Consider the following 24,250-nt stretch of genomic DNA (forward strand, 5'->3'; position numbering starts at 1 on the left):
CAAAGGAAAAAGCAAGTGAGTTAGTGCCAATCTCTGGGGAAAAAGCCAGCAGTTATAGACACAGGCCGTAGGGCACACCAGGAATGCCCTGCCTCCCATCTCTTCCTTTAGCTCTTTGGGCTGATCTGCTAGGCAGCATTGCATAGCCAGCCTAGGTCCAACCTCCACACCGAGCTCTGAGCTCTCCTTGGTATTTTCTCCTTACTGACCTTGGTAGGTGGGACTTCTAAGATGACCTCCAAAGATCTGCGCCTTCTGCTATTCCTGACTTCATGGGATCTCTTCCCCTGCAATGAGCTGGATCCAGAAACAGCTTCTAGTGCACAGAATATGGTCAAAGTGATTGGAGGGCACCCCCAAGGTTTTTAAATTATGACGGTGCCTTCCATGTGGCTCACAAATTCTACCTTGCTGGCTTTGATGACCGAGGCTGCTATGCCAGAGGTGGCAAGAAACTGAGGGTTCTGAAATCTTACCAGTAACCAGAGTGGTCTTCAAAGTGGATCTGACTCCAGTCAAATGTGGCTCTGTGGGAGACAGACCAACCCTGAAGCAGGGATGGAGCTGAGCCATAAACCAGGACTAAAGCTTCTGATGTATTCCAACTGTGAGATAGTAAGTACCAACAAATATGGCTCGTTCCAAGCCACTTTCGGTGTAAAATGTTACAGTGACAGGTAACTAAGACATGGAGGCCATTCAGAGCTAGTACATCATTTCTTGCAAGCCCCCTGGTCCCTCAAGTAAAAAGCACAACAAACTCAACAGTATACTTGGATAAACTACCACCTTCTGCTGGAATTATTTTACTGCATTATTTTTTTTTTTTTTGGCCAGTTCTGGGGCTTGGGACTCAGGGCCTGAGCACTGTCGCTGAGCTCCTTTTTGCTCAAGGCTAGCACTCTACCTCGAGTCACAGCACCACTTCCAGCTCTTTCTGTTAATGTGCTGAAGAATCATGCCCAGGGCTTCATGCATGCTAGGCAAGCTGAGCCACATTCCCAGCCTGCCATTTGTTTGTTTTTTAAATTAAGGAAATGAGCATGTTTAAACCGGAAAACTCATCTGGAGATAAATTATAACCTTTAAAACATGCTTATATGTATAGATGTTCACATACACACAGGCTTATACATATATATCTGTATCTGTCTCAGACACCAGTGTCAAGGAATTTCATCTCATCTCTCACGAAAATGAGGATCTCCTAGGCACCAAGGAGTTTACATCAGTATTTCCCAAATGCTCCTTGATACCACCCCTAGCCTGAAGAAAATACATATTAGTAAACAATACTTCCTCACTTCTCAGCTAAGATATATCATTTTGTAAACAAATTATAATTTGGAGGTGAGGGTCCCTTTATAGGGACATTATGCTTAAATATTTCCCTGGTTTTAGCTATAAGTAAAAAGCAGTAATAAGGATAGACAGCACTGAAGCAATCCTAACAAGAAAGCAAGATTTCAGAAACTATCTATTTCCTTATTTATTTATATTGTCTAATTTTTCTATGATGACAATACATTCCTTTAAAATGAAAAATTTTTTTTCAAAATAAAAGTACAGGAATGACACATTAGAAAAGAATACGACATTTTATTTTCACTGATGGACAAACAGTACATGAATGAAGAAGGAAAATCATCGCAGGGTCCCAAAATCTCGAGCTGATGACCTAACACACCAGTATCACTAGTTCACCCCCTGCAAAGCAGCCACGCCAGCAATTCAGATTTGGTCTCTGTTGGAGTTGTTAATGTGAAGTTCTTACTATAAAATGTCCAGTAGTATTTGCATAATATATTACAGTAGATAGAAGCTATGTTTCAATATTCCATCTTTGGAACAAATTATGTTTATTTACATGACGAACAGGTGGCTCTATTTACTTACCCTACTGTGAGTTTTCATGACTGATTTTTGGATTTCTAAAAAGCAACCACTCCTATGTTTGTAAGAGATATGGTTGAAAAAAAGGTAATGTTAAAATAAAGGCGCTTTTAGAAATATTGAAGGACAACAAAAGTTATTGCCTTTGAAGGGGAAAAAGCTGTACATACATTGCAGCAAAACACTAAGATACTATAGCAGTGTTTAACTGAATTATCTTGAAATAGTGGTAATTATACTAACTTACTGTTCTATTATCTAAACCTCATAATTACGATTTGAACATACAGTCTGACAATGACAACTATGTCTGGCCTCTGAAGCACTATTTTTCAGGTTTGTTTTTGCACATACATTCAAGTTGAAGTTGGTCTTTGATCTGGAGAACTTTAAGAACCTAGAAGAGCTAAATATCAGACACGTTTACCAAGAGCCAACCCAAACCCTGACAGTGTGAGAAAGCAATAGTACCATGCATGGAAAAGCAGCGGTCGCCCCAAGTACAATAGCAAATTGAGCACAAGACCCTCTCAGAGGCCTGTGTGGCTCGATGAGTGACCCACGGAGAAATCCGAGTGCTCAGAAGGAAGCGGCCTGCCAGCTGCGGGAAGAGCGCCTCAAAGGAGGCAGCTTTGGACCTTTGGCGTAAGAGATCAAGACTTTACATTCTTTGATTTAGTCTACAGGTTTTAGAAAAGATAAAGTAGATGTGAACTATTCCATTGCACGGTGACTGTCAGAGCCCTGCAGGGGCTCAAGCTGACTGAGGTCATGAGGTGGTTCCTGGACACTTAAAAAAAATCCAGACCCCACTCGCCTCATTCCTGCCACGAAGTCGCAGACCGCTCTTCAGACCTACTTGATGTCTATAAGACGCTTACGTTTTAGCAACAGAGGAGAATTAGCTTATCACTAAAATTGTTAAGGAAAGTCCAAAGATGGGCTGGGTGTGTGTGAAGGACACTTGCTAAGTGACTGCATCTACAATGACAATAATGATACAGAGCTAGAAAAATAATTGTACTGTTTTAAATAATGAAAGAGGCTAAACTTTTGTAAAATATATTACTTATCTGTTAACGGCTGATTAGCTTGACAATGAATAATATAGTCCCTCCATTCCATAAGCTGAATTCCGATTATATTTCAATTATACTAGAGCTTCAGATTATAAATATAACCATCTCAATAGTAAAGAGATTATGAAGGCAGAAACATCAGATCAATTCTAAGTCATCACCCAGCAAGGAGCACGTGAGTTGCTTTGGGGGGACCAAAGGAAAAAGGCTTTAAGATGACCTTGGGCTCTTGTGGAAAGCGGGTCAGTAAAGACTCCAGTTCTGCATCATGGAGTCTTCCAATCCAAGCCGCTTTCCACAAATACAAATTCAATCTATCTTTTCTTTCTGGACCAATCTGGGAGCATCGACAAAATCTTTGCCATTATAAAGAATAATAAAAAATGTTCCAATGCTTGCGACTCCCCAGAAGAGCACATAGGCCAATGTTTCTGTCCAAGTGTCACCTGTTGATATTAAAAACAAAGATTGCATAAATAAAAAGAATCTGTTAATGCTAGGTACAGATACAGTTGTGAGCTGTAAACCACATCTTTACAATATGGAAATTCGTTAGTGTATCTAACAGGGGAAAATAACATAATAAATCCTTTTATTTTTGTCAGTCCTGGGACTTGAACTCTGGGCCTAGGCACTGTCCCTTGCACTCTACCACTTTGAATCACAGCACCACTTCTGGTACTTTCTGTGATTAACTGGAAATAAGAGTTTCCTGGGGACTTTTCTGCCCTGGCTGGCTCTGAACAGCAATCCTCAGATCTCAGTCAGGATTACGCAACCGGTGACCAGCAAAGATGCTTACTTAAGCTTTAAACCAACAGTTCTCAAACTGCAATTAGTACCAGAACCACCTGCACATAGGCAGAGACGGCAGAGTCTGAGGACAGCTCAGACAAAGTTAGGGAGACCCGGTTTCAAAACAAAAACAAAAACAAAAATAAAATCTGGGGACATGGCTTAAATGGTAGACTGCTTGCCTCGTGTGCATAAAGTCTTGGGTTCAATCCTTACTATAACACACACACAAAAGCTAGGTGCTGGTGGCTCACACCTATAATCCCAGCTACTTAAGAAGCTTAAATCTGAGGATCACAGTTCAAAGCCAACCTGGGCAGAAAAAGTCCATGAGACTTATCTTCAATTAGCCACAGAAAATCAGAAGTGGGGCTATGGCTCAAAGTGGTAGTGCACTAACTTTGAACAATAGAGCTCAGGGACAGCACTCAAGGTTCAAACTCTACAACTGCAAAACAAACAACAACAAAAAACAGTTTTGGGTTTGGGCTTTTTTTTCTCTTCTGTGGGGGGAGCACAGCAAGGGAGGGAAGACAAGTGAATAAATGCAGTCATGCTATTTGGTATATACTATGTGGAAATTTATGGCCAATGTAACTTGTGGGGGGAGCAAGAGGGGGGAAGAGGGCAAAAGTAAAGAAAGGGGTGACATTGTTTAAAAAAAGAAATGGAGTACATCACATTTTTCATTATCTGACTTATGAAACAGAAGCCCCTCTATACAACACATTAATAGTAATAATAAAATTATTTTAAAAAAGAATATGGGAAACAGTCATATTATTCAGTGAAAAAAAAGCAGATCACAAAAATGTATAAGATCCCACATATCAAAACATCAAAATATTAAGATGGTTAGCTAAGAAAAAAATTAACGAATCTTAAGTAAAAAATAAACAGGGCCAGGCATTAGTGACCTGTCATCCCAGCTACTCAGGAGGCTGAGATCTCAGGGTCGCAGTTCAAAACTAGCCTGGGTGGAAAAATCCATGAGACTCTCATCACCAATGAACCAGCAAAAAGCTAGAAGTAGAGCTGTGGCTCAGGTGGTAGGGACCATATCCAGGCCCTGAGTTCAAGCCCCAAGACTAGCATACACGCACGCACACACACACAAAATGAAAAAACAGGAATGGGAATAAAAGCCAGAAGTGGCGCTGTGGCTCAAGTGGTAGAGTGCTAGCCTTGAGCAAAAAAGAAGCCAGAGACAGTGCTCAGGTCCTGAGTCCAAGCCCCAGGACTGGCAAAAAAAGAAAATGAAAAAACAAAAACATCCGGATCTGAAGGTGTGTGGTAGTGTTAAAATGCACTCACAAAGCCCTAGCACCAAAAAGAACAAATGAAACAAACCCAACGATGAAACTACTCCATCTATACTCCTTTCTTAAAATATCAAAAGGAACTAATCTAATCTGCTCTACTCTCATTAAATTTAGTAAGTGAACATCACGTGTTGAGTGGACCCAAAACACTCAAGATGTACAAGAACATCCAACATTCTGGGAAATAAATGTGAAGAATAGAAGGAGAAGCAGACTTACCAGCCATAAGCAAACAGATAATGCACATGGAAAAGGCAACAACCATGATAATAGGCAGCTGCAAAAGATAACGGAAAGACACACCACAGTGTGAGAATGATAAGTCAGAGGCTACAAAAACAATTCTGCAAATTGTTTTTTTGTTTTTGTATCTTTGTTTCCTTTCTGTTCTTTTCCTGCATAATTTTGCTCATAAAAAAAGAATAAAAGGCATGTACCAGTGGCTCACACCTGTAATCCTGGCTACTCAGGAGGCTGAGATTTGAGGATTGTTGGGTTGAAGCCAGCTTTGGCAGGATATTCCCTGAGACTCTTATCTCCATAAAATACTCAAAAAAGCCAGAAGTGGCACTGTGCCTCAAGTGGTAGAACGCTCACTTTGAAGCTCAGGGACAGTGCCCAGGCCCAAAGTTTCAGCCCCAGAACCGGCACAAAATAAAAGAATAAAACTCTTCAGGAAAGCTAAAAATCTTTCTAACAAACAACTTTACTTAGAGGTACAATCACAACTAGTTATATTAGGAGATCTTTGCGTTCCATTTATAAACTTGTCTCTGGTAATTCCTTCATCAGGAGAGTACAGAAATATTCCTGGAATGAGGGATTCTCCATACTCCCTATTTATGTTTTCACACAAAAAGGAGAGGTAAGAAAACAAACAGTGTTATTTTACTCTGTGGGGGAGGGCTAAGCCTTTACATTCCACTTGGAGCAGTCAAGGGAGTGGTCGGTGTCTACATCTTCAAACACAGTGCTGTAAATTACTTGAAAAATATAAAGAATTCTTACAGCCAAGAATTTCCAGTCCCTTGGAACACTTAAGGGACTATGGGATTCCAATTCATCCACTGAATAGTTCCCAAGAAATAAGTCTATAGAGTCCTAGAACAGAAAAAAGAAAATTATGGAAATTAACAACTCCCCAATTCGATGTGGAATTACATTCTTGAGGAATGACACAAAGATACAATCATTGAAAAACCAAAACACAAACAAAAAAAAGCACCAAACATAAACTTACTTGTCTAAATCCATCAGAAAAATTGTTCTTGTAATACCGTATTAGTGAGTTCCAGCCATCCATGATAAGTCCCAACTGAGTTCTCTTGCCAGTTCTGGTCAAAAGAGATTCAGCTTTATATTATAGACTTACACACTAAATTTCCACACTGTTTTATGGCCAACAAAAGATATATAAATGAGTGAATTAGAAAGATGTTCAAAAATCACTAGGCCCTCAGTATCCATGGTAGAAACCCAGCAGACCAAGGTCTACAGATGAGGTAGTATTACCTTATATAGATGATGTAGTGTTACCATACAGCATGTCACATCCTCTTGTATACTTCAAATCATCCCTAGACTATTAGTAATAACTAACACTGTATCATTTAGGGAATAACAACAATGAAAAAGTCTGCATAGCCAGGTGCCAGTGGCTCACGCCTCTCATCCAAGCTACTCTGGAGGCTGAGATCTGAGGATTGCGGTTCAAAGCCAGCCCAGGCAGGAAAGTCCATGAGCCATTTACCTTCAATGAACAACCAGAAAACCAGAAGTAGAGCTGTGGCTCAAGTGGTAGAGTGCTAGCTTTGAGCACAAAAGCTTAGGGATAATGCTCAAGCTCTGAGTTCGAGCCCCACAACCAACAAACAAAAAATGACTGCATATGCTCTGTACAGGTAATTTTTTTTCCATCCCCAGTACCAAAAAAGAAACAACAACAACAACAACAAAAGCAGAGGGACTCTGAGCCATGGACAGGTAAGACTGTGAAAAGAGGGTAGCTTGCCTGGTAAAGTCGGTCTTCAAGGCACCGGTTCCCGCGTATTGTTTGGCACAGGCATTTGCATTGTCAGCCCAGGCTGTATAGAAAAAAATTAAAAAGGGTAGATGACTACAATGACCATTGAAGTTCCACATCAAAACTAGCAATTACTTCAAATTTTGAGCCACTTGGCCTCTGCTAAACAAATTACCTACCGTTTTTGTAAATTCTCTCAAATTCATCTTGCTCTTCAATCTTTTGTCCCACATGCAAAACTCCTAGTCTCTAGAATAAGAACCACACCATTTTATGTGTAACAGACTTCAGCAGATACAGTTCAGGAAGAAAAGCAGTGCCCAAATCCTATTCTGTGTTTCCTTACCTACTGAATACGAATAGATAAGTTCTCTACAGTGCTTCTGGAATGGCATATACTAGCATTCATTCACACAGAGCCATTAAAAAACTGTTATTGGGGCCGGGAAGGAGGCTTAGTGGTAGAGTGCTTGTCTAGCAGGCATGAAGCCCTGAGTTTGATTCTTCAGTACCACATAAATAGAAAAAGTCAGGAGTGGTGTTTTGGCTCAAATGGTAGAGTTCTAGCCTTGAACAAAAGAAGCTCAGGGACAGTGATTATGCCCTGAGTTCAAGTCCCAGGACTGGCGAAAAAAACCAAACAACAACAAAAACCTGTGATTATATAAATGCTAAAAAAAAAAAAACTGGCAAAACTAAACTGTGTGAGTATACTGACCATGGTTATGGAAAATGATTAAGATAGAAACAATCAGATTAAGGTAGAGCAACATTAATATTTTTCGTCAAGGTAAAAAGCTCCTTTCGTTTTTTTGTGACATCCTTTCTCAACTAAAAAAAGAATTCCAAGAAATGTATTCATTACCTAACATATGTAACTGTAACCCCTCTGTATTTCACTTTGACTATAAAAATAATTTTTAAAAAATCAGATACTGTTAAGAAATGGAACAACAACAAAAAAGAATTGCATAGCTGGGTGCCAGTGGCTCACTCCTGTAAAGGTAACTACTCAGAAAGCTGAGATCTGAGGATCATGGTTCAAAGCCAGCTCAGACAGGAAAGTCTGTGAGACTCTTTTCCAATTAACCACTAAACCAGAAGTGGAGCTGTAGCTCCAAATGGTAGAGCAATAGCTTTAAGCAAAAGAGCTCAGGGTCAAAGCTCAGACCTAGAGTTCAAGCTCTTAACCAACAAAAATTTTTTTAAAAAAAAAGAAGAAAAATAATTCAAAGAGGGGCACCAGTGGCCTATAATCCTAGCTACTCGGGAGGCTGAGATCTGAGGATCCAAGTTCAATCCAGCTTGGAGAGGGAAGTTCGGTGAGACTTATCTATAGTTAACTACCAAAAAAGCTCCAAGTGGAGCTGTGGCCCAAGGGGTAGAACACTAGCAAAAACAAGAAGGGGCAGCACCCAGGCCCTGAGTTCAAGCCCCCCAAAAGGCAACAAAATATAGTAATGATTCATACCTGAAGCTGGGCCTGAAGTGAACGTCGAGCTAACAAACTCTGGATCACGTTCGTTCTATCCAGACAATCCATGCAATTGCTACGGAAGACACCTTCTTGGTTTGTCACCACTTTGCCAGCAGAGTCTACTAGAAAATAACTAAAACATATTTGTATAAACACTCATACCAAAGTAGGTCAAACCTACTAGTGACTCAATTCTTGACATATACATCTCATTTCTATGATGCTATTAAAAGTTACAACTTGCCGGGCACCGGTGGCTCACATCTGTCATCCTAGCTACTCAGAAGGCTAGATCTGAGGATGGTGGTTCAAAGCCAGCCTGGGCAAGAAAGTCTATGAGACTCTTACCTCCCATGAACCACCAGAAAACCAGAAGTGGTGCTGTGGCTCAAGTGGTAGCGTGCTAGCCCTGAGCACAGATAGGCTTAGGGACAGAGCCCAGGCCTTGAATTCAAGCCCCAAGACCAACAAAAAAAGTTAGAAATTAGCCAGACCCTGGTGGCTAACACCTGTTATCCTAATTACTCAGAAGGCTACTAAAAATCATGGTTCAAAACCAGCCTGGGTAGGAAAACCCATGGGACTTTTGTCTCCAATTAACCCTCAAAAAACCAGAGGTGGTGCTGTGGCTCAAAGTGGCAGAGCATTAACCTTGAGCAAAAGAGCTCAGGGAAAGCGCCCAGGCCCCAAGTTCAAGTCCCATGACTGACCCCCCCTCCCCCCAAAAAAGGAACAAACTGAAAGGTCAGACAGGAATGCATGGCTGGACATATTTCATTGGGGACCAAAGAGAATGTGAGTGGCTGGTGTAAAATGGCTCCCAATCCAAAAACCAGCTATATCATTAAGAACTCACCACACCTAACAGAGGTGAAAAGAGAGTTGGGAAAATATTGTAAAGGTTGCTATGGCCATGGATCCTTTTCCCCAGGACCAAAGCAGTTCCCTTAGCATGATTATCCCAACTACATCTTTATGTTTTATGGACCCTGTATAAGCCTTATCAGAACCCTTGCTTGCTTGGTAAAAATGAAAATTCTTGGCTTTGAACTAGAATCTCTGAAGCAAGTATCAGATATTGTGCATTAAAACATTTTTTCTCCTTTTTAGATGAGTAACGCATGCCAATAGGACAAAATGTAAAAAGAAGAACTATGTATTATATGAAAAATCATTTTCCCTTTCTCCTCTCAATCACTGATATTGGAACTAAGGCTAACCACAGTTACCAGTTTTTGTGTTTTCTCCCTTTCTAACAAGCTCCTCCAATAGTTCTGTGAATCAAAAATCTGACAAAATACTGACAGCAAGCAGTATGTTCTCTGGTTAGCCTTCATATACCTTAGGTAGCTTCCTAGATGTGTAATATTGATTTTTTTTTCCACCCACAAAATGGAGGTGACGCCACACCATCAGGCTGCTCTAAGGTTTGAATGAGCTAAAACATGATTCATATATGCAAAAAAAAAAGCACTTAGCACAGAGTATAAAGGATACTAGATATACAGGGCATGGATGCTTGGTAAAAATCAGGACTGAAACTGTTTCCCAAATTGCTAAAGGAAGATGGGCAGTAGAGAGATTCATTACAGGCCAAGCAGAAATCACAATCTTAGGAAGATGGGTATGAAAAACTCCGTGATGTTCTTGTAGAATGAGAGCGGCATGGGTTTAAGAGCTGGTCTACATTCACGTGTGCGCAAGTACGTGACAGTGCCCCACTATGTGCAGCAGATGATCTGTACAGGACTTTTTTTTATTAATTGAATTTTATTAAGGTGTTGTGCAAAGGGGGGTAGAGTTACATAATAAGGTAGTGAGTACATTTCTTGTGATATCTGTTATACCCTCATTTTTCTTTCCCTTCCCTAGGTCAGGTAGGCATATATACAATATCCAGTGTACCAAAATCATATACAGTAACCACATAGGGTACGCCAAAGGAAATTCACCTAGAACATTAAATGTAACGTCAACAATAGAGTCCTCCTGTGTCCTTCTCTTGGAGTTGTTTTTGCTTATCCTTGTCTTATATAATCATGTGTACATAGCTGTTGAGCTATTGTGGTCCACTGATAGGTTGATTCTAGACCTTTTTATGTTTGTTTAGTAGTTGTTTGGTTTTAGATACATAATGTAAAGTTGCCAACCCAACCATGTTGAAATACCATTTGAAAAGAAGCTTGTATTTTGCAGTCCTGGTCTCTTCTGTCCCCACCCCCCACCCCCCAACAGTCATATATCAAGGAGACCATGCCCCTTTGTTCTCTGTGTTCTAGGCTTGCCTCGCTCAACATTATTTGTTCAAGCTCTGACCATTTCCCTGCGAAGACCAGTATTTTATCATTTCTAATCGCTATTGTACAGAACATTTTTTGATCCTCCTACCTCAGCTTCCTGAGTGGGGGGGGACTACAGACGCATGCCTAACATGTAAGAGGACTCTTCTTTCCAATAAAAATTTCAATAACAAAACAGTTTACACAAGCACTGACAACCCAGTGTGAACTATCATTGTCATCTTCTAGACAATACATAATAAATGACTGAGATATACACATAGCCCCCCTTTTACCGCCATAAGGAAATAATGAGGCTTACCTTAATTCATCTTGCATTTCTGCTACCTGATCCAATAAAATACTTAGTCGATCCCATCTCATATTTTTACATTCCTTATGGAAGTCAAAGGCAATGTACCTACCAAAAGAAAAGATTCAGAACTTGACGAGTATTCATTTTTCTGTTATAAATAAGATCTCTTTATCAGAATATACATATTTCTTAAAAACACTAGGACCTTCTTTATTTTGGACTTACTACTAGTATACAAACACACACACAACCCTCACACTCATGGCTATGGATATGTATAATATACACACATATATATACGCATTGTACATATACTAATACACACACACACACACACACACACACGTTTCAGGAGTCCTTCTAGGGGCCCTCCAAGGTAGAGGAGCAGCACAACACTAGCAAAGTAGGCTCAAGTGCAGTGGTAAGGGTGAACTTTAAAGGGCACAGTCCAATTAAATATGGAGCGTTTCTTCATTCTCTACCGTTACATGCAAAAAAGAAAGTTCCTTTGTGTTGTTTTCCAAATTAATTAAGATGCTCAAGAGACTTATTAGAATGTAAAATCACTTGGCTTCATAAGTTTATGCCCTTATTCTGGGACACTAAAAATTCCAAATTCCTTCAGGTAACTCTATGGAAGCCCTCCAGGGAAGAGGGTCTTCACCAGGGGTTTATCTTGGAGTCCAAAGTCAAACTTTTTCCCAGTACAAACATGCTGTACTCCAACTAGACAGATTCTGGCTTTCAGGCCTGATGACACAAGCTTTTGAACTGGATGAAAAAGACTTACATTTTTCTCCTAGGTTCATTATATTATTCTACTTTGTGCACTTAATTTTTTTACACAGGTTACAGCAATTTCTCCCCTAAGTAATACAGTATCTTTTTTTTCTTTTTTTTTTTTTGGAGGGGATCTTTTCCCAAATGCCCAAGAGTAATTCTTACTATGGCAAAACCCCCACTTCTCATCTCAGTTTCCTACCACAAAAAAAACAAAACAACAACAAAAAAAAACAAACCTCCAATGGGCTGACTTATTACTTCCTACCTTTATACAACTAACTCAGGTAGTTTTTCACAAGGGCAAGTGCAATGACTGCCTACTGAAAAATAGGACAGGCAGAGCTGCTACTCCAGATGGGGTCCACCATGTAAGACCTACACTGCTGCAGCTCAGGTGATGGCTACAGAGAGCCCACTGAACAATCCTGCAGAACTGGAAAGTCCTGACCTGACAGCCACTGCCTCACAACGCTTCCCAAGGCGGTACCTGATCATTCCACTTCCCAAGGAAGACACCATTGTTGCAAATGTCTGCTCAAGTGGCTTCTCTGAGCCCTTTTGGTTTACCTGTAAAAAAAATTAAAACACCATAGCTTTCAGTTGAGAGAGAGAGAGAGAGAGAGAGAGAGAGAGAGAGAGAGAGAGAGAGAGAGAGAGAGAGAGAGAGAGAAGAGAGAGAGAGAGAGAGAGATATCAGGTAAATAGCAAGGAAGCTCTTGGCTCTCCTTCTGGTAGAGAAACATTAATTTAAAAAGGGACGGGGAGCAGCAGCTATCTGAACCAATTTTGCAAAAGCTCTGTAGAAACAAAGGATTGTTTTGTTTTGTGTTATGGGGCTTGAACTCAGGGCCTGGGCGCTGTCCCTGAGCTCTTTCACTCAAGGTTAGGTACCACCATGCCCTTCCAGTTTTTGAGTGGTTAATTGGAGATCAAAATCTCACAGGAGGGCTGGGGATATAGCCTAGTGGCAAGAGTGCCTGCCTCGGATACACGAGGCCCTAGGTTCGATTCCCCAGCACCACATATACAGAAAACGGCCAGAAGCGGCGCTGTGGCTCAAGTGGCAGAGTGCTAGCCTTGAGCGGGAAAGAAGCCAGGGACAGTGCTCAGGCCCTGAGTCCAAGGCCCAGGACTGGCCAAAAAAAAAAAAAAAAAATCTCACAGGGACTTTTCTGCCCAGGCTGGTTTCAAACCAAGATCCTCAGATCTCAGCCTCCTGAGTAGCTAGGATGACAGGCGTGAGCTACCAGTGCCTGACAGAAACAAAGGTTTACAGCAACCAACTAAACACTTGATCAAGAAGATTGGCAAAGCAACCTTCCAAACTGTAGGAAAACTCTGTGGTGTTTTTATTCATCCTTCCTCCACCTTCTCCCCAGGGTGACAAACTTAAGTCTTGCTCTCAGTTCCCCTTTCTCATGCCAGGGGAAAAGCAGGCCAGACCTGCTCTGCAAACATACCTACGCTAATCTGGAAGGCTGTACTCACTCATCTCTGTCTTATATAACTGTGACTGCAGGCGGGAAAAGCACTAGATGCTCCTTCCTTGTAAAAGCGGCGACAGGACTGTGAGACAACAAATGCCTGCAGCAGGTTTTGGACAGAGGCAGACAACAGAGCGCCTGAAGCTTGCAGAAGCAGGGAAGTAGGAACGTTCAAAAGCAGCAATGCACATGAGAGTTTTTAAAAGCTACCCACATACTCAGGCAAGAGGCATTCAAACAAAAGTCCTAAGAGACTTTAAAGTTTTCCCTCAGACGACTCCTTAGTCTTGGAATAAGCCTGTTGGCAAAGAATGGGAGACAGAGTTGGTCTCTTGATTTTTTTTTTTGTATTTTGTTAGGACTTTTTAATTACTAGAATTCAATGAAATTTGTCAACACATTAACTGAATGCAGCAAAAGGAAGAAAAACAACAAGTGAGCATACATGACAGGAAAAATCTTTGCAGAAGTAGTTCAGAAGGGCTGGGGATATGGCCTAGTGGCAAGAGCGCTTGTCTCGTATACATGAAGCCCTGGGTTCAATTCCCCAGCACCACATATACAGAAAATGGCCACAAGTGGCGCTGTGGTTCAAGAGGTAGAGTGCTAGCCTTGAGTAAAAAGAAGCCAGGGACAGTGCTCAGGCCCTGAGTCCAAGGCCCAGGACTGGCAAAAAAAAAAAAAAAAAAAAGTAGTTCAGAAAAAGACTTGAAGTCAGGCACCAGTGGCTCGTGCCTGTAATCCTAACTACTGAAGAGGCTGAGATCTGAGGATGGCAGTTTCAAATCAGTTCAGGCAGGAATTAGCCGCCAGAAAACCAGAAGTGGTGCTGTGGGTCAAAGTGGTAGAGTTCTAGCCTTGAGCGAAAAAGCTCAGGGACAGTGCTCAGGTCCTCAGTTCAAGCCCCATGACTGACAAAAATAAAAATAAAGGGGCTGGGGATATGGCCTGGTGGCAAGAGTGCTTGCCTCGTACACATGAAGCCCTGAGTTCAATTCCCCAGCACCACATATATAGAAAATGGCCAGAAGTAGCGCTGTGGCTCAAGTGGCAGAGTGCTAGTCTTGAGCAAAAAGAAGCCAGGGACAGTGCTCAGGCCCAGAGTCCAAGGTCCAGGACTGACAAAAATAAATAAATAAATACAATCAAAATGAAAATAGCAAACTCTAGGAAAGGAGAAGACGGACTGCCAGTGTTACCACACTGTAATTAAACACATAATTTTTTTTAAAGCATAAGCATTAAAAGAATCAATAACATGCTTCAAGTAAAAGTCAAAAAGTAGCTAGGAAGCTGGGTGCTTGTGGCTCATGCCTGTAATAGCTACTCAGGAGGCTGAGATCTGAGGCTTGCAGTTCAAAGCCAGCCTGGGCAGGAAAGTCAGTGAGACTCTTGTCTCCAATTAACCATCAGAAGAAGAGAAGTAGAAAGTAGAAAAGTAAAAGAAGTGGTAGAGTGCTAGTCTTGAGCAAAAAGAGCTCAGGGACAGTGCCCAGGCCTTGAGTTCAAACTCCATGAATGACCTACCGAAAAAAAAAAAAAAAAAAAAAAAGAAAAAAGGAATGCCAGAAGCAGTGCTATCCACTCAAGAGACAGGCTGGGGCAGAAAGCCACTTGAGCCCAAGAGTTTGAAGCCAGCCTGAGGAACCTAACAAGACTCCATCAAAGAGAGAAGAGCCTGGTGCCGGTGGCTCACGCCTGTAATTCCTAGCTACTCAGGAAGCTGAGATCTGAGGATCACAATTCAAAACCAGCCTGAGTAGAAAAGTCTGTGAGACTCTCATCTCCAACAAACTACTCAGAAAAAGCCAGAAGTGGCACTGTGGCTCAAGTGAGACAGTGCTAGCCTTAAGCACAAAAAGGCTCAGGGACAGCACCCAGGCCATCAGTTCAAGCCCTAGGACCAGCAAAAGAAAAAACAAAACAAAACAAACAAAAAAAACACACAAAGAGAGAAGAAGAGAGGAGGGAAGATGGAGACAAGGAGAGGGAAAGAGAAAAATACAAGAGCCAGGCACCAGTGACTCACACATATTATCCTAATCAGGAGGCTGAAACCTGAAGACAAAGGTTTGAAGCCCGCAAGTCTGCAAGATTCCTCCAAGAAAGTTCAGAAAGGCCCTCAGCTCAAGCTCCACTACCAGAAAGAAAGGAAGGGAGGAGAGGAGGGGAAAATACAAGAAACCTACCAGATTGATTATGACTTGTTTCCCGTAAATAATTACTTGCGAATCAAAATGCCTTTGGAAACCATCCATCTAGAGGGGGAGAAAGAAGATATATCCTTTACTAGGTTACATTATTGAAAAAAACTTTTGTCCCCCTGTTTGGGGGCTTGAACTCAGGGCCTGGGTGCTGTCCTAGAGCTTCTTTATGCTCAGGGCTAGCATTCTACCACATGAGCCCCAGCACTACTTCCAGTTTTTGAGTGGTTTATTGGAGATAAGAGTCCCATGGGGACTTTTCTGCCCAGGCTGGCTTTGAACTCCAATCCTCAGATCTCAGCCTCCTGAGGATTACCTAGGATTACAAGTGTGAGCCACCAGTGCCAGGCTATGAAATATTTTTTAAGTAATGCTTTTCTCTTTTAAATGTTCTATTTCTATACTAAGTAATGTCAGGATGAGGACTGTGTCTTCTGGATATGCGACACACCACTCATAAATACTAAGAAACCATGTTACTCTGGATATGCAACACACCACTCATAAATACTAGGAAACCATGTTACTCTGAGCTACATTTTAATTCTGAGTACAACCTCAATTGAATCTACTAAGTACTACAAAACAGCACACGTTGCAAATCTTACTGAGAGCTCTCAAATCAGTTTGTCCTACCACTCCATCACTGTCTATCCACCCATCTGCCTTATCTAACATGTCATCTATAAGGGTCTAAAGATAGCAAATTCTCACTCATGGGGAATAATACATGCTTAATAAGAGAATTAAAACGCTACTACAATTCTATTTTTAGTCAAAGAGAAGGAAAATACACTGAAGATACATACATGATTTGCTACTTTGTTGATCTGTGGCAATGGTTTGTACTTGAGATTGGGTCTTTGAGACCAGAAAACAGGTATTGATCCTCGGGTCTAAAAGAAAAGATATACAGAATAAGAAACACAAACAAACCTGTCCTTTTCAACTTACTTATTGTCAGCAGTTCAGGTATTAACACTTTTGTAAAGGAAAAAAAAAATAGTATAACCAGCCGAGCGCAGGTGGCTCATGCCTATTGTCCTAGCTACTCAGGAAGCTGAGATCTGAGGATCATGGTTCAAAGTCAGCCTGGGCAGGAAAGTCCGTGAGACTCTTATCTCTAATGAACCACCAGAAAACTGGAAGTGGCACTGTGGCTCAACTGGTAGAGTGCTAGCCCTGAGCTGAAGAACTCGGGGACACACTTAAAGTTCAGATTTTACAGAAATATGCCCACAAGACAAATCTTCCTCCTAACTTTATATGCGTGTAGATAATGCCCCTAAATTCTGAAAGAAATCCCATGAGAAAGTTAACAAGTTATATCTACTATATAATTTGGTGGAAAACTGCCTTATTCATTCTCAACGGAGGATGTTTATGAATGTGTGCCTATGCACACATAATACTTCAGGGAAGGTAGGGATCAACTCCATAGGGAGGCTCACACTCAAGTACACAGAGGGGGAAGTAGCACTGTGGCTCAGTGGCAGAGCACTAGCCTTGCGCACAAAAGCTCAGGGACAGTGCCCAGGCCTTCAGTAGAAAGAGGGAAAGCTGGGGCTGGGGATATGGCCTAGTGGCAAGAGAGCTTGCCTCCCATATATGAAGCCCTAGGTTCGATTCCCCAGCACCACGTATACGGAAAACGGCCAGAGGGGGCGCTGTGGCTCAAGTGGCAGAGTGCTAGCCTTGAGCAAAAAGAAGCCAGGGACAGTGCTCAGTCCCTGAGTCCAAGGCCCAGGACTGGCAAAAAAAAAAAGAAAGAAAGAAAGAGGGAAAGCCAACCATAAACCATCAGCTTGTGCCAGCATCATTGCCCCAGGTAACGCGGGGTTAAACAGAGAAGTGTGGGGCTAGATTTCTATAACTTTGGTATCTCCTTCCCTAATATCTCTCCTTCAGGGATTTAATTTACCCACTGGTAGAGATTTAATTTACATACTGGCACTGTCTGGCGGGTGCCAGATTAACAAACACCCTTTTATGGGGTAAATTTTTTCTACATTGGAGACAAAGACCTAAGAAAGAAGAGGAATGGAAGGGATGGGAGGAAAATCTCAACATGACTAATAAGCAGAAAAGACTACCTGGTTACTATATAGAAACATGAACTTTACCTGTACAAATGAAGCCTTGCTACCATTGTAATGCACAATTTGCTCTGTTTCTACAAAGTTAGCTGCATGGCCTTCAGAATCAATTCCTAAGTTGGAAAAAAATATATGAGTTAATTATAGTATATAAGAAACATACTGGGGCTGGGAACATGGCCTAGTGGCAGAGGGCTTGCCTTGTATACATGAAGCCCTGGGTTCGATTCCTCAGCACCACATATACAGAAAAAGCCAGAAGTGGCGCTGTGGCTCAAGTGGTAGAGTGCTAGCCTTGAGCAAAAAGAAGCCAGGGACAGTGCTCAGGCCCTGAGTGCAAGTCCCAGGACTGGCAAAAACAAAAACAAAAGAGAAAAAAATATACTTTCTGATATGCGTTTTAGTTACTAAAAACTGCACTGAGTTCAGCTGTACTTTCAAGCATCCAACAAACACCTTAACTCCTCTCAGAACAATTAAGAATCATTCTAGGGCTGGAAATGTGGCTTAGTGGTAGAGTGTTTGCCTAGCATGTATGAAGCCCTGGGTTTGATTCCTCAGCACCACATATACAGAAAAAGCTGGAAGTGGCACTGTGGCTCAAATGGTAGAGTGCTAACTTTGAGCAAAAAGAAGCTCAGGAACAGTGCCCAGGCCCTGAGTCCAAGCCCAAGGACTGGCAAAAATAATCAGTCTATAATGTTACATGAACATTTGCTAAGTAATTATAGTAGCTGGAATAAAGCATAGAAGGCCTATCTAATTATGATAATAAGGCAGGATATAATTGGTCATGCTATCAAATAATAACACAAGGTACAAAAGGTTAATTGTGTACCCTATGACATTCCAAGGCAAACATTAGTGACAGACATGACCCACTTTTGAAAAACTGACAAAAATTAATCTTACCTCTTACATAATAGCGCACACCAGCTCTGAAACAACTCCTCCTGGAGATGAGAATCCAATCAAAGTATTTTCCATTAATAGAACATGAGTGCATAGTAATAACTTCATTATGTTAAGAAAAATATAACATGTAGAAATATACGTACTACCTTTAGATTCAATTTGAATCTACTTATTCTAGTTAAGAATGAATTGTCCTTAAGAGAGTAAAGGATAACGGGGCTGAGAATATGGCCTAGTGGTAAGGTACTTGCCTCGCATATATGAAGCCCTAGGTTCGATTCATCAGCACCACATATATAGAAAAAGCCAGAAGTGGCGCTGTGGCTCAAGTGGCAGAGTGCTAGCCTTGAGCAAAAAGAAGCCAGGGACAGTGCCTAGGCCCTGAGTTCAAACCCCAGGACTGGCAAAAAAAAAAAAAAAAAAAATTAGGTTCTCACTACTTTTATCTATCTCATGGTTACAACCTAACAACAAACAAAAGCAAAACGTAGCACATGAAGTCATATTCTTTAAATCACCAGTCTGAAAATGCTTAACAGAGATAGTAATTCCATCTGGAGAGTTTATCTTTTTTTAATGGTTGTTTTTAATTAGTATGCTAACATTTTACGTCCCCCAAGTTTAATTTCCTGAAGTTATTTCTACTAATCCTGAAATGCTCTTTCCATGACAGGTTTGTGACTGTTTCTACATCTGCCTCATAATAAAATGAAAATAAATAAAGGCGGCTAAGAACTACAGTACCATCATATAAGGATACAGCCGTGTAACACTGGAAGAGCAAAGCGATGGACCTGAAATGAAGGTAACAGCGCAGTTTGAAGAACGAGCATACCTTAAAAATAAATCAGTAAATAAAACCAGAAGCACTGTATAAGGTTTGTTTACACTCAGGGAGGTAATACACACACGTAACTAGGTAGTACATGCATATATAACTTGTATGTGTGTGTGTGTGTGTGTCTCTCTCTCTCTCTTCCTCTTCCTTTGTGCCTGTTCTGGGGTTTAAACTTGGGACCTGGATGCTGTTCTGAGCTGTTTTGCTCAAGGCTGGCACTCTACCACTGCCACAACTCCATTTACAGCCTTTTGGTAGTTAATTGGAAATGAATCTCATAGGCTTTTCTGCCCAGGCTGGCTTTGAACCATGATACCATGATCCTCAAATCTCAGCCTCTCTGAATAGCTAGGCTTGAAGGCGTGACTCACTGGTGCCCAGCTATAATTTGTCATTTTAAAGAAAAGTCTAGGCTGGGAAAGTGGCTTGGTGGTAGAACGCTTGCCTAGCATGCAGGAAGCGCTGGGTTTGATTCCTCAGTATCACATAAACAGGAAAAGCCAGAGTGCCACGGTGGCTCAAGTGGTTGGGTGCTAGCCTTGAGCACAAAGAGGCTCAGGGAAAGCCCAGGCCTGAGTTCAAGCCCCAGGACTGGCAAAAACAAACAAACATAAAAACCCCACACAAATACACAGATCTATTTCCCTGAAAGCTATGCACACACCCATGGGCGCGCACGAGAGCAAGCGCACACATGTGTCTTTCCAGCTGGGCCGGCCTCTTGTGCCCCATTTATGTAAACAAAGGACAGAGGCTGGTGGCACCCGGGTATGTCTGTCCTGGGTTTTGGGGGCAGTCACATTTCCCAAGAAAGCCATGTGCAGACATAGTACCAGCCCCTCAATTCTTCATGAAGGCTTCTGTAGATGTTACGGTTCAAATCTTAAATGTCCTTCAAAAGCCATGGTTAAAGACTTAAGTGATGAGCCTTGGAAGCAATTTGGAAATGGCTGAGACTTTTATGGGGTGTCTAGTGAAAGGTAATTAGGGGCCAGGCATGGAAGGGGATATTGGCCTCTATATTGATGGGTTTGTTTTTTGCCAGTCCTGGGGCTTGAACTCAGGGCCTGGGCACCGTCTCTGGCTTTTTGCTCAAGGCTAGCACGCTAACACTTGAGCCACAGCGCCACTTCCAGCTTTTTTCTACATATGTGGTGCTGAGGAATCAAACCCAGGGCTTCATGTATACGAGGCAAGCACTCTACCACTAGGCCATACTCCCAGCTTGGCCCCTATATTGGGGAGTCCATAACAAACTAACAATGGCCCCAGCCCCCTCTTGCTCGCCGTAAGGAGGGCAGTCTGCTCTACTATGTGCTCCCAAACTTGCTGGTCTGCCCCATGACAGGCCCAAATACAGGAGAGCCAGCAAACAGTGGGCTCAAACCTGGAAAACCATGAATCAAAATAGATATTTAATCTTTTGTCTGGTTATTAGAACAACAGGAAACTTGTCATGATAGAATAATATGAGCTAGAGTAATATGAGAAGGTAGACCTGATCAAAATATATACATCACAGTTAAGTCAGAATTACCCAACCTCTGGTAATTAAGCAGACTTGAGTTAGGGTATATTACCTCCGGCTGAGCAGACAGCTCCCTAAGAAGATGTCCATTCCACACAAACCGCTGATCTGCCTGAGAAAAATTTTAAAACTTAGTAAAATATTTCTAGCCACATTGAGTGTCCCCAGAAAGAAAAATCACATCTACCAATGCTTCTATATGGGAGTTACAAGCAGGTTTCTTTGACGTGCCCTAAGCAGAACACATTCTGCTCCCTCAACTCCACCATTTCTGTCTCTACCTCAAGCCAGTCAGAAACCTGGGAGTCCTTCCGGGTCGTTCTCCCTCTTCTATTAGGCAATCGCTAAATACTAAGTCTCCTTCACAGCACATGCTTTGTCCTACAATTCTACTCCCAGAACTGCTGGCAAACTCCCAGCCAGCTCCCTGGCCTCCAGTCCTGGCAATGACTCCCATACTGGCCCCCTCAGGGCTGCAGGAGTCCTCCCTCCTGTGAGCTCCAAATTCTTCAGTGTCTGTTAACCAGGAACCAAATCCTTGCCTGCTTACTGGGGCTGGGATCTGGCAGTCCTAGCTAACTCGCTTACCTCCCTTCCTGCCACTGTGATGTTCTATTGCAAATACAGAGGAACATCCCTAAACAGCAGAAACTCAAGATCCTCTTGCCTCCCGAATGCTAGGACTATAGGTGTGAAATCTCTACACTCAGTTACATGAGTGTTTCAACTAGACTTCTGAACGTCTACACCAATGATTCTCACTTGGCTATGTATGTACGTAGTCTAAGGTCCTCAATTTGGAATTGTGGCAAATATCTGAAACATAATTCTATAAGGCAAGAATACAAAAAATCAAAATAGTGCAAAAAGTGAAGCTCAGAGGTAGAGTACAGCAACTTGGCTAACACAGACACCCTGAAAGGGAGGAAAGAAGGAGGAAAGGCAGGCAGGCAGGCAGGCAGGCAGGCCAAAATCAGCACAAATTCTCATAGGTGAAAAAGACATGTCCTGTTCCTTAAAAACTAAAAATAACTGAAGATCAAACTTACCCTTTCCAACAGACTCATCTCTTGGAACTCTGGACTAGTGTTGGAGAGCCGCTGCAGAGTATGGGTCAAATCATATGTTGTTGAAAAGTAAAATCCATCCATACTCAAGACATGATTTAACATTGCTAGGAAAGTTTTATTGTCTTGCAACTGTAAATGAGAGAGAAAAAGAGATCAGTCTATTTCAAGGTTAAAAAGGAAACCTGTCAACATGAGAAAAGAACAAAAGTCCAGCCCCATAAAATGACTCTGGGGTGCTTCTTATCCCCCCTCCCCCACCCCCATGCTCCACAAACAGCCCGGGATATTATTATACACCAAGAGCAGGATGAGGCCTAGGACTTCCACTCTGTGGTCCCTTCACAGCTTTTGCTGTTTAAACATGTAGTTCAGGCAACACCTGAGGTTGTAACCCACTGTGTGGAGACACCTTACAGATTCTCTTTAATCTTCACAATCCTGCTTGGTTAGTATAAATATCCCCATTGGGCAAATGAAACAGATAGCCCAGTAACAGAGAGAACAAATAAAAAGACACTAATGTTATCTTCATTAACATATCTTACCTGAATATCAGTTAAGTGCAACATTGTCTTCTTATAAGAAAGGATATCAAAATCTGTTGCTTTCCATATTACATGATTGAAAAATTCACCTACTTTAGTCTTTTTGGTAATGACAATAAGATAATTACCTGCAAAAAACATAGGCAACATGTATAAATATAAAAATGCAAGAGTGAAGCTAGGAGGAAACTTAGTGGTAGCCTGTACTGCTCATGTGCAAGGCCCTGGCTTCTGGCTCTAGCACCATAACACATACACACACCAAAACCAAAGTGTCCTTATTTTAAAACTTTAATGGGGGCTGGGAATGTGGCCTAGTGGTAGAGTACTTGCCTAGCATGCATGAAGCCCTGGGTTCAATTCCCTAGCATCACAAAAATAGAAAAAGCCAGAAATGGCGTGGTGTCTCAAGTGGTAGAGGGCTAGCCTTGAGCAAAAGAAGCTCCGGAACTGTGCTCAAGCCCTGAGTCCAAGCCCCAGGACTGGCAAAAAGTAAATAAATAAAACTTTAATGGCTGGCAGAATGAAACTGTATGTCAGTCAGATAAAAGGGTCATTTTCTGGGGTTGGACATTTAGATCAGGGAAGAGCACTTGTCTGGAAAGTGCAAGGCCCTGAATTTGGTCCTTAGCTCTGCCAAAAAAAGGGGGGGGGCAGGGTATTTTCTAAAGCAATCTTAGGATTTATGAATACAAAGACCAATATATTATTTAGAAAAACTCCTACTGAAGTTATCAATTTTTTTCCCTCAAAAAGTTTATAAAAGTAGGAGCTGGGGATATGGCCTAGTGGCAAGAGAGCTTGCTTCGTACACATGAGGCCCTGGGTTCGATTCCCCAGCACCACATATACAGAAAACGGCCAGAAGTGGCGCTGTGGCTCAAGTGGCAGAGTGCTAACCTTGAGCAAAAGGAAGCCAGGGACAGTGCTCAGGCCCTGAGTCCAAGGCCCAGGACTGGCCAAAAAAAAAAAAAAAGTTTATAAAAGTAAAACCTTTCTGGTAACCAAACCCAGCCATCTCAACAGTCAGGAAACAATAATTCTTTCTCCTGCCACCCCTAAGAGGCACATAGACCTCTGCTTATCATTTCCCAGCATGCAGCTTGAAGCAATTACAAGTGATGAGCTCTGACTATTGCAGGGAAACGCCACCTGTACACTGCTGCTGTCCCTTACATCCGTCTACGTGTAGATAAACATGCTGGTACAATGCGGTAACAGGTTATACAGTATTATAGGGATGAGAGGCTAGGAATCAAGTCATCACAATTCAATATACTAGTCTTGATCCTGGCTATCTCCTCCTCCAACAAATAGAAACAGGAGGCAAAATAAATAAACTTGGATCATGATGTAAAGCCAGTCCAGGAAGAAAAGTCTCTGGGACTCCATCACCTCCAAAATAACCAGACAAGGGCTGGGAATATGGCCTAGTGGCAAAAGTGCTTGCCACCAAAATAACCAGAGAAGCCTCGGCTCAAGCACAATTCAAGTAGTAGATTGCCAGCCAAGCAAGCAAAGAAAGCTGAGCATGTGCAAGGTTCTGAATTACCAGCAAAAAAAAAAACAAAAAACAAAACCATAAAAATAAAAAGTGCTGTGG

At 41.9% G+C, this 24,250-nt stretch overlaps 1 protein-coding gene across 2 annotated transcripts in view; it reads right to left on the minus strand.

The window, feature by feature from the left end:
* Window positions 1-1,439: 1,439 nt before the first annotated feature.
* Window positions 1,440-24,250, minus strand: part of Sacm1l (SAC1 like phosphatidylinositide phosphatase) — a 34,479-nt gene continuing 11,668 nt past the window's right edge. The window contains exons 4-20 of one of the 2 annotated variants that reach the window (XM_048334898.1): window positions 22,648-22,775; window positions 22,082-22,231; window positions 21,085-21,144; window positions 19,427-19,460; window positions 18,664-18,765; window positions 17,779-17,864; window positions 16,465-16,551; window positions 15,641-15,709; window positions 12,455-12,534; window positions 11,191-11,289; window positions 8,584-8,722; window positions 7,292-7,361; window positions 7,101-7,173; window positions 6,330-6,423; window positions 6,098-6,190; window positions 5,309-5,366; window positions 1,440-3,418 (exon numbers count right to left, since the gene is read on the minus strand). In XM_048334898.1, the coding sequence (XP_048190855.1) occupies window positions 3,282-3,418; window positions 5,309-5,366; window positions 6,098-6,190; window positions 6,330-6,423; window positions 7,101-7,173; window positions 7,292-7,361; window positions 8,584-8,722; window positions 11,191-11,289; window positions 12,455-12,534; window positions 15,641-15,709; window positions 16,465-16,551; window positions 17,779-17,864; window positions 18,664-18,765; window positions 19,427-19,460; window positions 21,085-21,144; window positions 22,082-22,231; window positions 22,648-22,775 (1,559 nt within the window). In that variant the 3' untranslated portion in view covers window positions 1,440-3,281. The remainder of the gene's footprint in view (window positions 3,419-5,308; window positions 5,367-6,097; window positions 6,191-6,329; window positions 6,424-7,100; window positions 7,174-7,291; window positions 7,362-8,583; window positions 8,723-11,190; window positions 11,290-12,454; window positions 12,535-15,640; window positions 15,710-16,464; window positions 16,552-17,778; window positions 17,865-18,663; window positions 18,766-19,426; window positions 19,461-21,084; window positions 21,145-22,081; window positions 22,232-22,647; window positions 22,776-24,250) is intronic. The other variant, XM_048334899.1, reaches the window with a different exon arrangement.

This window comes from Perognathus longimembris, chromosome 26 (assembly GCF_023159225.1).
Source record: "Perognathus longimembris pacificus isolate PPM17 chromosome 26, ASM2315922v1, whole genome shotgun sequence".
NCBI lineage: Eukaryota > Metazoa > Chordata > Mammalia > Rodentia > Heteromyidae > Perognathus > Perognathus longimembris.